We start from the raw sequence: 14430 nt of genomic DNA, 5'->3' as shown, positions 1-14430 counted from the left end.
GAATAACAAAATTTGGTGCATTGAGGATGGGATACAATGATTTGCATGGATCCAATCCCTACCCAACAATGCTTGGCAGTTGGCGGACGAGTTTACCACAAAAAAATGCACACAAATACGACATACTCCCCACTGTAACATCAGCGAAGAATATTCCAATGGTTTTGGTGGTTTCCCCGGTAAATGCAGCAATCGAAACTTTTGTAGGAATCAAGTCTTCCTCCGTTTTTCCCAGATTTTCTAACATTCTTGCTGGAAGAACATTCACAGTTGAACCATTGTCAATCAAAACCCTAGACACTGGCTTCCCATTCACATGAGCTTTGATGTACAACGGCCTTATGTGCTTGGTTATGGCTGTGTAGGCTTCTCAAGTATCACTTGTTTAGACTTATTTGGGTGATCCTCCTTTATAATCACTCTTGAACTCCCTTCAAGGAGTTTATTTGCATGATTTTTATTTTGCACTATTTCCTTGGGTATCAACTCCCCATTCTCTTTTTCCATCATTTTAAATCTCTATGATAGTATCACCACTCCTATGGCACAATCCACAGTGATGTGAAACCCTACAACGCAAAAATTGATTCTTTTTCCTCTTTGATCATCCTCCTCACTTAACAGATCATCATCATTGTCTACAAACTTATCCTCAGTAGCCGACCTTCCAAACTTGGGCTTACTCCCCACCTGATCCCTGGTGACTGGAATATCAATTGTGGGTTCTTTTATCAATTTAGCTGACTCTTCTCTTCTTGCAATAGCTCTTTCTCTCAACAGCCGTCTCTTCTGAGTCCTAGTTGGTGGCCTAGGGAACTTTTTGTGCCGGGCCACTCTCCAAGACTCACTGAACTCACCTCTAGCTGGAAGAACATTCCTGGGCTTTACTCTCATGCTCTCAATCATTTTTTCTTTTGAGATTTCATATGCACGCCGCTCGCTGCTTTGATCAGCTGATACTTTCCTAGTTTCCACCCTTCGCGACTCAACTCTACATATGTTTCTCCTGTACGAGTATCTATGGTACTCTCACGAGATGATTCCCCTCTGAACCCTTGATTCTCACGCACTGGTCTCTCGAAGTAATATTGGTTCCTCGGCCAATAGGCCGCAAATTCACCAACATTTCTGGGGAAACGTTGCTGAACTGTTCTTATTTGATCAGCACTATGCCTTCCATGAACTTCAAACAATTTTCCCTTTGGGATCCACCATTTCATGAATATTCGATCTTTCACTGCAAAGGATCGACTTCTTTTGTCATTGAGAAGATCCCTCAAATCTGTCACATTTACATTAACCAAAGCTACTGGGAGAAAATGATCATCATCCACCGCCATAGACTCTTGTTTGTTAGGGAACTTCACGATTCCCTTGTTAATTTTGTCCTGCAAAATGTTCTTGAACGTCCAACAAGATTTAATAGCATGATTGTAGGAGTTGTGGTACTTACAATACTCTCGACCTTTCAGCTCTTCTTTAGGTGGAATCCTGTGATCAGGTGGAAAGGTGATGAATTTTTCATTTGCCAAGAAATCGAAAACTTCCTCGGTCTTTGACACATCAAATGTATACTGCATATCTTTGGAGAGTTGGGAGTTGTTCTTCTTTTCAGGTTCTGCCTACTTCTTTTTTAGTAGGGGAACTATGCAAGAACCAGCTGATTGAATTTCTGCAATACCACATCTTCCACCTCCTGATAATAAGACCCCATAGCAGTTTTCTTTTGGTATGACTCTTCCCGCAACAAATCTTCGTATTCAGCAACTTTGGTAGCCAGCTCAAAGAAGTCTATGAACTCCATACCTTGGAATTTCTTCCTTAATTCAAAATCCAACCCCTTTTGTGCCATCTTCACGAACTCGGTCTCAGGCAGGAACACCTTGAACCTATTCTTCATCCTTTTGAACCTAATGATAAAAGATTCTACAGATTCTCTTTTCTTTTGGGTGACCCTGGATAAATCAGCAATACACACTTCTGGCTCTGTTCTATAGAATTGGATGTGAAATTGCCTTTCCATCTCTTGCCAACTCATCACTGAATTTCTGGGGAGTGAGACATACCAAGCAAATGAAGTCCCTGTGAGAGAATTTGGGAATAGCCGCAATTTTAAATTGTTGAAGTTTTCCAAATTGGCTAATTCCCCGCACTGGATGTTAAACCTGGCTATGTGTTCCATGCTGGACTGGCCATCCTCCCACGAGAATAAGTTGAAATGAACTATGTAACCCCTTGGATATGGGTTATTCACGTCTATGTAGTCTGGATAGGATTTGTGAAACTCTGGGCGGCCTATCTGTCTCAAGGTCGGCCCGTATAACTCTTGAACAGTTTCTCTCACTACATCAGGATCGATCATTGCTGCATTTTTGTTGGGGAGTGGATGGTGATAATCGTTTTCCTCCCGAGCTTGAAACCCTGCATTGAAACCAACATTACCTCCTGGGAAGCCCCCATCTACTCCTGGATAATCCATGTGTGATATATCATCATAAGCTCCTGGTTGGTACAGAGAATTTGTCACGTTGTACACTTGAGTAACTGGTTGTTTCGAGCTCCCCACTCCATGAGCACGTGAATATGGCTGGGCTTTCCCGCCTAAGGTCTCTTCTCTCCTGTGAGGTGGTGTATACCTTCTTTCTGGCTAACTTGGGACAGTGAACTCTGGGCGGCGGGGATCACCAGCCCTTGAGTTTCCTACTCCCTGGTCAAATTCAGAGACTTGGTTACTTCCGTGAACTTGGTTGCTTCCCTGATCAGTCTCTTTGACAGTAGTATTTTGCTCCCCTCGGACAGACTGATTCGGCTTACTTAGTAGAGTCTTCAAACAGTCAGACATTGCCTTAGATAATGCCTGTGAAATTTTCTCAATCTTTATAGTAGTCAATTCCTCCATCACTCTGTTTGAAACTTGATCATATTTAGTTAGGACCTGCAGATCAACTTATTCGGCCTATGGTTCAACAACAGGTTGCTCGAGCTGTTGAACCTGAGTTCCTTCTTGAGTAGCCAAATGCTCCCCGCTCTTATGACTGACGTTTTCTTTTCTTCTTGGTGGCATAGTGAGGTCTCACTGGGCGTGCTAAAAATTGTTTGCACAATATTTGATTTGCGGGCGTGACAGGTGCGAAGTTGCACCAATTTGTGTGAAAAAACCGTAAAATCTATTTTCTAACTATTCAAGCGACGTGAATTCTAAATTCGACCGTCAGTTCTAGTCTCCTAAAACAAATGCAATGCCAAAATGAAGAAAACTATTGGAAATTGATGGAAATAAATCTCTAACATACTTTTGAATTTACAAGAACTGTAGGAATTCATCAAAACATGAAAAATATAATAAATTGTTGCTGAAGTCTAAAACGAGAAGATCTAGAATGCTAGAACAACTACTGAAAAGCTTGAAAATTAATGCTAGAAGACTGAAAATTAGCAGAAAGCTTTTAGCAGATTTTTGTGAGTAGAGTTGTGTATTTTTCTCTGTGGCCGATGCCCTTTTTCTTCCTAGCAACTGTGTGGTCCTTCTCCACTCTCTCATGATCTCCTCCTATATGCTCCATGATCTTTCCTCTTTCCACGATCTTTTGACTTGTCTGAATTAATTTGATGGGCTTGTATAATTAAATTGGGCTTCATATTTAAATTAGACTTTCATAATTAAATATTTTAGTCCAAACAATACATCTTCTATTTCAATAAGAATCAATATTTTTCCTTATCTGGCATAACTGTCATCGTTAATTAGCATGTGAAATCTCATCATTTAACCAATTAAAATCTCAAATAAACATTATTTTTTTCAGTAAAAGAATTTTTGTATTTGCGTGTGTTGTTGGTACATGTAAACATGGAAGAGGTTATATCTCTCCTCCTTGGTTTTTAGGTTCTCTTAAAGTCGGTTTCTATTTTTGTATTTGCGTTTCTGTGTGAAAAATTCAGCAAACTTCGTGTTCTAAGTCTTGATTTTTGTCCCTTCTATCGTGCTTCAATCATTTGGCCATAAATGGGATCAATGATAATGGAGAATTGAATGCTTATATCAAGGGATTGTTCATTATTTCTGTGTTAATTTGGGCTCACTGAAATTTACATTTGTAAAATAACGAGTCTCAAATTCAATACAAAACTTCAAAAATTAAGCATTTTGCATCAGCAGCAAAGCCAAAACAACAATCTCTCTCCGATACCTTAGAGACATATTCTACAAGTGAAGATGTCATTAATGAGAATTTTAAATCCACTGTCTAAATTGANTAAAAAAAAAAAAAAAAAAAAAAAAAAAAAAAAAAAAAAAGCAGGAATGAATTCACTACAATGGGACAAAAAAATTGATGCTCGCCTTTAGGAATGACAATGTCCGATCACATTAGAATTTCATATCCTCTGTCCTCATCTTTATTATTATATTCATCTTCATCCCATCGAGTTTTTAATTTCATCTTCATCGCCATATGAGTCTGAGGATTTACTATCCATTCCCTACATAGATATCATATTATCATCTATAATTGCATTTTCTTAAATTTGATTTATTTCGAGTAATCTATGGATATTTACTAAATTGTTTACAACAATAAAGAAATAAAATATAAAAAAAAACGAATTAAAAATTATAAAAAAAATAACAAATATTAGAAACAATTTATCCTAACATCGTAATCAAACAAAAACATAATTAATTCAGTACTAACAATTTTCTTCATTCGGATTTCTATTGCCAAAATTGTTCGGATTTTATCAAATGATTAAACCACAAATTATTGAAAAACATACCAGTCGATAGCTTAATGCAAAAAGCTATAGCAACATTTCAGCGATCTGGACAGCATTAAGAGCAGCACCCTTGCGTATTTGATCGCCACAAACAAAGATGTCCAATCTATCAAGCAAAACCATACGCTTTGTAGGACAGAGTATACAAAAATCAATGAGAAGTATTAACAGGTAATATGTTGTTAATTTGTTACCCATGGTTTCCATCAAGGGAAACGTCTTGTCGTATTCTTCCTACAGCAACATTATCTTTATTAGAGACTTCCAATGGCGTGGGGAAGTGGTTCGCTGCACGGTCATCAATAACCACTACCCCTGGTGCACTGCTTAGGATCTCTCTTGCAGTGTCCTGAAGAAAAAGGGGAATTTTTTCGGAATAAAATAGTAGGCACTCCAAGGAGAAAACAGGTGTTCAGTTTTTTTTTTAAAATTAAGGTGAACTGAGTATTACCCTCATATGATAATAGATCCAGAACAAACAAATATCAAAAGGTGGTTTATTTAAAACTATGTTGAAAATGGAAATGAGTACAAATAAGTATAATCAGGCAAAACAGGAAATTAAGATGCTTGAGGGTCGTGTCCATAGTCTCTGGACCGCTTCCCATCTTCATGGTATCATATTGAACTCTAGTAACAGTGCTCCAACATAGACATACAAATCAAAAGGATAAGACTCAGCAGATAAGGAGAAACTTATGGGAAGGTAATGTTTTACAGGCTGATTAGTTGTTGAATAAATCTCCTTTTTGAAGGTTATTATCATTTTAGAGCTCTGAAAATATGCAAACAGCAGAAGTACATAACTCTGAATAAATGAATATCTTTTTGTACAAGTCACTTTTTTTTGTCCAACACATGAAAAAAGGTTCACTTGCTTATCAGTTGTCACAAGTGAGGCAAAAGAAAAAATTTAAACTGGAAGATTTACCTCATCTAGAGATTTCTCAAATTGAAGATTTATGCTCTCAGCATGAGCCCGCATAACAGGTACTCTTATGCAAGTGGCAGTAACTTTCACACTCGTATCATTCTGTGGCACATGTAGTAGAAAGGGTCAGTTAAACGTGATCATATATAACTTCTGCATCATAACATCAAGTAGGAAATTATAAACTACACAAAATTTGACAGTTCTCTTGTACAATTAAACAATGCATTACCCATATTTTTCTCGTCTCTTTTACTAATTTCATCTCCTCTTCATTGTATCCATTGGAAAGGATGGGTGCATTATGTGAAAACAGGTTAAAAGCATACTGCACGGAACTATAAAGTTAATAAAAGCAAAATGAAAGTACGACGCAGAAAATATTTTTAGAGCATCAAATATGAGAAAAACAAACAAGAACACTAAATCAAACCTGCTGCTTAAAAATTTGACAGGTTGGTTCTTTCCCTTCCAGTACCTGTTGCGAACAAATATTTAGTGCGTCCTTTAATCAGGTGATAAGGTTAAAAAAAACAAACAAGCCAGTAAAACACCTCACGAGTCTGTTGTTCAAGCTCTTCCATTGCAGCAGCTCCAGCACCACTAGCTGCCTGGTATGTGCTGACAACCATTCGTGTGACCTGCAAAATTTGGTAGTATAAATACACACATATACATTGGCAAGTAAAAACCGTGCCAGTCATGTATTGTCAAGGGCATCCAGGAACCTCATATTTGTTTTTTAGTAAAACAAACAGAAAAAATATTTATTTATTATGGAATTTATTATGGTGAAATGAAAAATATTGAGGAAAAATTATCAGTTACAAAACTTTCGAAGTTACTCTTGAAAACTTCTTCATATTTGGCAAGAGGGTGAAAGGAATTTATGTTCATTTAGAAGTGACCACATATAATCCTGAGATACTCGTATCGACTCAAATATATCAAGTTAACTGGTATTATTTGACAATTCAAAGAAAAACTATCTATTAATTCCAAACTGATCTCTCTCCAAATTCAGCATTAAAATATATAAAAGGCTTCACTAATTCCAAAAACTAATACAATTTTCAAAAACAAAATTACAAATCTGAACAGAAACATAAAATAGAAAGACCTCCGTAAAAACGAAAGCTTTGTAAACTGCATCCCTTTACACACCATTTATCAGAAATCTAGAAGCAGAACCTTATATTTAAAACATGTAGATTCCCACACCTAACAAGTGTATTTTTAGCTATTGCGATAACAAAAAAGCTCATAAACTTGGCATAAATGAATCTAAACTTGTGCAACATGAGAAAAATATTGAGAGAAAAAACTTGTGTATTTCATTGAAAATAATACATAAATTTATAGTACAATGGATATATCAAATCCCAACTATTAAGGAGAAACAGATATTAGAAAATATTACCCTACCAAATTTACAAGATTATCATATCCTATCACATCAATACAACTTATTGATATCAATTTAAATTCCCATCAGATTAATCGTAATCTACACTGCCCCTCAAGCTTGGCTATAGATGTTGATGAGACCAAGCTTGCCAACGAGAAGTTCATGAGTCTTTTCTGAAAGTCCTTTTGTAAGTAGATCATCTAACTGATGAGAAGTGGGAACATACTCAACACTTAGAATTCCTTCTTCGAGTTTTTCTTTAATGAAATGCCGATCAACTTAAACATGTTTAGTTCTATCATGGTGAACAGGATTGTGAACGATGCTGATAGTTGATTTATTGTCACAGAATAACCTCATAGGACCTTCAAACTCTATCTTTAGTTCTTTCATTATTCTTTTAATCCAAATGAGTTCACATGCTCCATGGGCCATAGCTCTATACTCAGCTTCAGCACTACTTCTTGCAACAACTGACTGTTTCTTGCTACGCCATGTCATTAGATTTCCCCAAACAAGTGTACAATCAGTGATGGATCCAGCCCAATCAGAATCAGTGAATACAGTAACCCTTCTATCATTAGTTTTCTGAAGAAATAATCTCCTTCCTGGAGTTTGTTTAAGATATCTCAAAATTCTGTATATTGCATTAAGACGACCTTGGCAAGGTGAATGCATGTATTGGCTTACTAAGCTCACTGCAAAGGCAATATCAGGGCGAGTATGTGAGAGATAAATGAGTTTTCCAACAAGACGTTGATAACTCTCTTTATCCACTGGTCCACCCTCAAACATTTTTCCTTTGTTCCCTGGATCAATAGGTGTATGACTTGGTTTACACCCCAACATACATGTTTCCTTCAGGAGATCTATAGTGTATTTTCTTTGAGAGACAGAGATTCCTTTCTTGCTCCTAGCGATTTCCATATATAAAAAATACTTCATTGTTCCAAGATCTTTGACTTCAAATTGTTTTGCCATCATCAACTTAACCATCTCCATTTCATCATTGTTATCTCCAATGACAATGATGTCATCAACATACACTATGAGAATGGTGATTTTTCCTTTCTCAGAATATTTAAAGAAGAGTGTATGATCTGCTTGTCCCTGAACATATCCTAATTTTTTGATTACTTGAGAGAATCTTTCAAACCAGGCACGAGGTGACTGCTTCAACCCATAAAAAGATTTGTTAAGTTTGCAAATAATCTGACTTCGAATCCCGGAGGTTGACTCATGTAAACTTCCTCTTCAAGATCCTCGTTCAGAAATGCATTTTTTATATCCAATTGGGGCAATGGCCAATCAAGATTTGCTGCCAAGGATAACAGAATTCGAATAGTATTGATTTTGGCCACAGGAGCAAACGTTTCAGTAAAATCAATGCCATATGTTTGAGTGAAGCCTCTAGCCACAAGTAGGGCCTTGTATCTTTCAATCGAGCCATATGCCCTATATTTAACAGTAAATACCCATTTGCATCCCACCATAGTTTTTCCTTGTGGTAATTCGACCAGATTCCAAGTATTATTCATTTTCAAGGCCTTCATGTCTTCAAGAACGGCAATTTCTCCATTTAGGCATAACAAGTCCCTCTTGAACAGACCCGGGAATTATTGTACTAGACAATCTTGAGGTAAAGGCACGAAATGATGAAGATAAATTTGAGTAAGATACAAAATTTGAGATAGGATGTTGGGTACAAGATCTCTTACCTTTTCTGACTGCTATAGGTAGATTAAGGTCAAGGCCTCAAGGGTAGTATTTGACTGAGGATCCACTACAGGTTCATCCTCTTGATTGTTGTTAGGATTCACAATGTCTTTAGTTGCCTGAGGTTTGTTCCGTCTTGAGTAGACTTTTAACTCATGTGACAGTGTTGATTCTCCCTCTGTTTTCTGTATTGGGATATGTGTCTGAGAATCTGTGTGAGAATTTTGAGGAGAGTTTGTGTCTGGTGTTCGAGGAATCTCATGGAGTGGATCACATATGGGAAGAGATGGAGTATCCCACCAAAATTCTGTATCTAGGTTCCACCCTTAAAGCGAAGGTGGAGGAAAATAAGGAGTGTTTTCAAGGAAGGTGACATCACGAGAGACGTAGGTCTTCTTTGTGTGTGGGCAGTAGCATTTATAACCTTTTTGAGTGGAAGAATAACCAATGAACACAGTCTTCATGGATCGAGGATCAAGTTTACTTCTGTTGTGATTGTGGACATGAATGAAGACCGTACAACCATAGGTTTTTAAGGGAAGATTATTTGAAGTAGACACATGTGGATATTTTTTAAGAAGAAGGGATAAAGGTGTTTCAAAGTCAAGAGTGCGGCTTGGTAAGCGATTGAAAAGATAAGCAGCAGTGAGAATGGCATCCCCCCAAAGATACTTAGGAATATTCACGGTGAACATTAGGGCACGTGCGACTTCCAACAAATGACGATTCTTTCTTTCGGATACGCCATTTTGTTGAGGAGCATCAACACAAGAGCTTTGATGAAGAATCTCGTTATCCAACAGATAATCACCTAGAATGGTATTGAAATATTCTTTACCATTGTCGGTTCTAAGAGTTTGAATATGGGTATGAAATTGAGTTTTAATCATTCTGTGGAAATCTTTGAAAATTTTGCTTGTGTCAGATTTATTATTGATATACACCCACGTGAGTCGAGTATGGCCATCAATGATTGTGAGGAACCATTTTTTGGCATTTGACGTAGCACTTGGTGAAGGACCCCAAAGATCACTATGAATGAGAGAAAATGGAGCGGTTGGTGTATATGTTTTTGGAGGAAGAAAATTACGAGTGTGCTTAGCTAAATGACAAATATCACACTGAAGCAAATCAAAACTTTTATTATTGAATAAAGATGGAAACAGTTTTTTGAGATATGAGAAACAAGGATGGCCAAGTCTCTGATGCCATAACATTATTGTCCTAATACTAGTATCAGAGAGAGAAGCAACGTGAGACACTCGAGTTGGAAGACAGTCTTGCGGAATCTCTTGGTAGTAAAGGCCATTGTGAATCCTAGCACTGCCAATCATCTTCCCCGATAGTAGGTCCTGAAATTGACATGACAAAGGAACAAATTTAGCAATACAATTATTGTCCAGTGTTACTCACTGAGATTATATTGCAAGTTAGGGTAGGAACATGGAAAACTGACTTTAGGATGATATCCTTAGATAAACGTATGCTACCAAAACCAGCAACTGGAGTCATTGAACCATTAGCGATTTTCACAGAAGTATCGGCAGAACAGGGTTTACAAGTGCAAAATAAATTAAAATCGCTAGTCATATGGTCAGAGGCCCCGGAATCAACAATCCAAGAACCAATGGAATAAGAGCGGAGGGCCAAGAAAATATTACCAGATTGAGTCATAGAACAAGAACGAACAGTTTTGTTTTGTGGTGGATTAAGTGAGGCCTGGCGGATGAGTCGACAATATTCTTCAATCTGTGCAATCTGCTCATCGGTGAAAGGAGCAGAATTTTCTGAGTTTCCAGGTTGTTCTTTAATAGATAGGGCTTGATAACCATGCTGTTTATTCTTTTTCTTCGGCTGCCAATTGGCTGTTTTGCCATAAATTGCCCAGCACTTGTCTTTGGTATGGCCTGGACATTTACAATGATCACACCAAGGCCTTTTGTGGAAATGTTGGCAAGGGAATGCAGCTTTTTGTGTGGCTAATGCAGACACATTAGGAGCAGATGGTGGGATTGGTGAATCATCAATAAACATGACTTTTCTTCGCATCTTTTCACGTCGAACTTCCGCAAAGGCATCGTCGGGATATGGAAATGGGTCTTTTGCAACTACCAGGCCACGAACATCATCAAGATGGCGATTAAGCCCAGCTAGAAAATCAAAGACCCGTTCTTTCTCAAGATTACTCCTGATCTTGATGTTGCAGTCTGCAAAAGACGAGGAATCATCATGAAACAGGTCCAGTTCTTGTCAAATATCTTGGAGGTCTGAAAAATATTTCGTTACAGATTTTTCCCCTTGCTTCATATCCTTCAATTTTGATCGGAGCTCATAGATTTGGGATGCATTTCCAAGGTCGGAGTACATCCGGCGAGCAGCGTCCCACACTTCCTTGGCTGTGTGAAACCATAGATAGCGCCGACTGATTTCAGGCTCCATCGAGTTGATTCGCCAAGCACGAACAATGGAATTTTCAGCCAACCAATTCTTATGTGTTGGGTCAGATTGCGTTGGTGGCTTTAAGTCTCCTGTGAGGTAACCAAGTTTCCCACGCCCACAAATAACGATTTTTACTGAGAGCCCACTCAAGGTAATTACGTCCATTTAATTTGTGGGTAGTGATCTGGATTGAAGAAATGTCACTACCGGAAAAAATAGTGACAGGCCCAAGAGTTTTTTCTGTCATAGTTTCTTCAGAAAAGACGGATGAAGTTGAAGGCATATTAGTGTAGGATGTATTGAAACACTAGTGCTCTGATACCATGAGAAAAATATTGAGAGAAAAAACTTGTGTATTTCATTGAAAATAATACATAAATTTATAGTTACAATGGATATATCAAATCCCAACTATTAAGGAGAAACAAATATTAGAAAATATTACCCTACCAAATTTACAAGATTATCATATCATATCACATCAATACAATTATTGATATCAATTTAAATTCTCATCAGATTTATCCTAATCTACAAAACATTAAATATTTCATGCAAATATACTTTGAATTTGGTGTATGAATAAAATGAAGCCTTATTAGTTCTAAGTGAGCATTCTATAATTCATATTTAATGTTTCCGATATTCACTGTAAAGTGAATGTATAAACATAAATGTAAGAGACACTCAACAAATAACATTCATTGCTATGAAATCCACATGCTAATAACTCCAATAAAAATGCACCTCGAGAAAATTATTCAATACGTTCTGTAGGGGCCATAACAAATTAATTATAGCCACCCCAAAGCATGGAAAGTTGAGCACCCAGTGTTACAGGGTACGTTTATAAGCTGCATATAAAATGATTGTGCAATGAGCCCAGTGAATCTTGTTGCACCAACATAGTTAAGCTAATGGAATTAAATTAATTAATAAGTAGATAATAGACAAACAATAAAGTTCCCCATGCTCTTTTTGAGTTTGAGGCTTTGAGCCTTCCTTCTGTGAAGTATAAGAGGAAGCAATAAAAGCCATTTTTCCAAGCTACTTTCAAATACTTTCATCTCCATGTAAATGACCAAAATATCTTCTAGGACGTAGGGATAACACTAACCAGGCTCTATTATTCTAATATTTCATCTCTCACCCATACACGATACCAGTAACATCATGTCCCCATAGAGACCATAAAAGCAAATACTCATGGCTAGACCATGGTTATACAATAGTGATAAATTTCAAAATATAATATTTAGTCACTTCATTTATCTCTTCTATACATGGAATAGAGATTCATTAAATCCATCCAATTGGCATTCCATCTCTACATTCTTGCAACCATATTTAGCTCAACCACACCACAATTATTTAATTAGAGATTAAATTTTAAAGATAAGCAATTATATTCTCAACCATATATATTGTACATTTGTTATCGCCAGCTCTTAAGAAGGTCATACAAGTTCCAATCCACAAATGACATAAAGATCATGGCAAAACAAAATCTTCTACAAGGCAAAAACACACAAAATTACACGGAAAAGCTTTTACCACCGTGCAAGCATAATCGAATAAATCAATCAGCAAGAAAAACTTTACTTTAGCACGGCGATGAAGTGGGGTGGCAGCCACGAGGCAAATAATGGTCGAACAATTAGGATTGGCAATAAGCGCTCCTTTCCCACTTTTCAACTTAATTCCCACCATAGCCGCCGGATTCACTTCCGGGATCACGAGCGGAATCCCCTCATCCATCCTAAACGCGGAGCTATTATCCACTACAATGGCGCCTTTTTCAACGGCTATAGGTCCGAATTTCTTGCTTATACTCCCGCCAGCACTGAAAAGTGCAATGTCGACATCGTCGAAGCTGGTATCGTCCAGTTCCTTGATTGTGTAGCTTCGGTTCTCATATGTCATGGTTTTTCCCGCGGAGCGCTTGGAGGCCAGGAGCATGAGGGAGCGATAGGGGAAGTCACGGTCGGATAGGACGGACAGGAATTCTTGGCCAACAGCGCCTGTGACGCCTACGAGAGCGACGGATGGGCCGTCTTCTCTGAGGGACATGCGGACGGAGAAATGAGGGTTGGTGCGGCGTGGGAGAGGGAGGTGAGCACTAGTGGTTTTGAGAAAGGGGGCATTCACATGGTGGCGGAGAGATAGGGTGGGGATCTTCATTTCGCGACCGCGGCGGCGGGTGGCGGCGGAGAAAATGAAATAGTAGTTCAGTAGGGTTGATTGAAAGCCGTCTGGAATGGATTCGAATATTCGATCAAGGAGAGTACTGAAAAACAAGGGCTCTCTGCTGTTCCAAACTTGGCCGTCACACACATCCTAAGGCTTAATTGCAACACGCCCCTTTAAACTAACAGATATTTACAATATGCCCTAGGTAGGTATAAAAAAATTAACACGATACGTTCTAGCAATTCTCAGGCCATCTTCAATCTTGCACCAAAATGATGGTTGGTATAAAAAAATTTACACGATACGTTTTTGCAATTCTCAGGCCATCTTCAATCTTGCACCAAAATTACACCATTTCGGTGCAGTTATTGTCATCCAACACCAGAATAATTGAAACGTCTGCCTTTCTTAATGTTAAAATGTACTGGAATTTTTTTTTTAAACATCCCATTTTCGGCCAGGCATAATCTCATGAAAATATTTTCATAAAATATGTTACCCCTTTAAAATAAAAACATCAATCAACTAGCATTTTTTTAAAATCAATGAAAATATCCAAATGTTTTACCACGCCTAAAAAGCAATAAACGTGAAATATACCATCCTCTCAAAAACAAATATAAAGCATAAATAAATGGTCTTAAAAATATTTTAACGTAAAATCGCAATCAAAATCATAAGTGCGGAAATATTAGAAGCGTTGGTCCTCGGGTTGTGTGCACCGTCAGTCTAGCCAAATCAAGTGTCAAGACCTCCCTCATTCTCACCTGCATCCATCACACCTAGTGAGTCTAAAGATTCAATACACCATAATCTTGATAGCAAGTATACGTATAAAAATCACATGCAACAGTTAAAATACTTTTACATAAAAATAACATTTTCATGACACGCAACATGAACCTTAACCTTTTCTTTTTTCCTCAACATAACATGACATAAACCTTTTTCATGATCATAAACATTATCC

General features: G+C 37.7%; 1 protein-coding gene across 2 annotated transcripts; it reads right to left on the bottom strand.

Annotated features, from left to right (window-relative positions):
• Positions 1–4250: 4250 nt before the first annotated feature.
• On the bottom strand, positions 4251–13579 carry LOC140975312 (uncharacterized). 2 transcript variants are annotated; one of them, XM_073438970.1, is made up of 8 exons: positions 12873–13579; positions 6262–6348; positions 6141–6185; positions 5940–6035; positions 5708–5809; positions 4971–5125; positions 4777–4882; positions 4251–4482 (listed from the first exon to the last, which is right to left on the bottom strand). In XM_073438970.1, exons 1-7 carry the CDS (start codon positions 13449–13451, stop codon positions 4801–4803), a joined length of 1146 nt encoding a protein of 381 aa, XP_073295071.1. In that variant the 5' UTR covers positions 13452–13579; the 3' UTR covers positions 4251–4482; positions 4777–4800. The 2 variants fall into 2 exon arrangements, with proteins under 2 accessions (XP_073295071.1, XP_073295070.1); XM_073438969.1 differs by lacking the exon at positions 4251–4482 and having other exon boundaries at positions 4619–4882.
• Between the last annotated feature and the right edge of the window lie 851 nt (positions 13580–14430).

The sequence above is a fragment of the Primulina huaijiensis genome, chromosome 4, assembly GCF_012295235.1.
Source record: "Primulina huaijiensis isolate GDHJ02 chromosome 4, ASM1229523v2, whole genome shotgun sequence".
Classification (NCBI taxonomy): domain Eukaryota; kingdom Viridiplantae; phylum Streptophyta; class Magnoliopsida; order Lamiales; family Gesneriaceae; genus Primulina; species Primulina huaijiensis.
The sequence above is the reverse complement of the archived record's forward strand: the minus strand, read 5'-3'. Positions and strand labels throughout refer to the sequence as shown.

Excerpts from the sequence above, each read along its gene's own strand:
- LOC140975312 (XM_073438970.1), bottom strand. The coding sequence starts at position 13,451 with ATGAAGATCCCCACCCTATCTCTCCGCCACCATGTGAATGCCCCCTTT. Across the intron at positions 5,810-5,939 it reads AAGAGACGAGAAAAATATGG|AATGATACGAGTGTGAAAGT; the intron begins GTAATGCATTGT and ends CATGTGCCACAG. Across the intron at positions 5,126-5,707 it reads TTGAGAAATCTCTAGATGAG|GACACTGCAAGAGAGATCCT; the intron begins GTAAATCTTCCA and ends CTTTTTCTTCAG.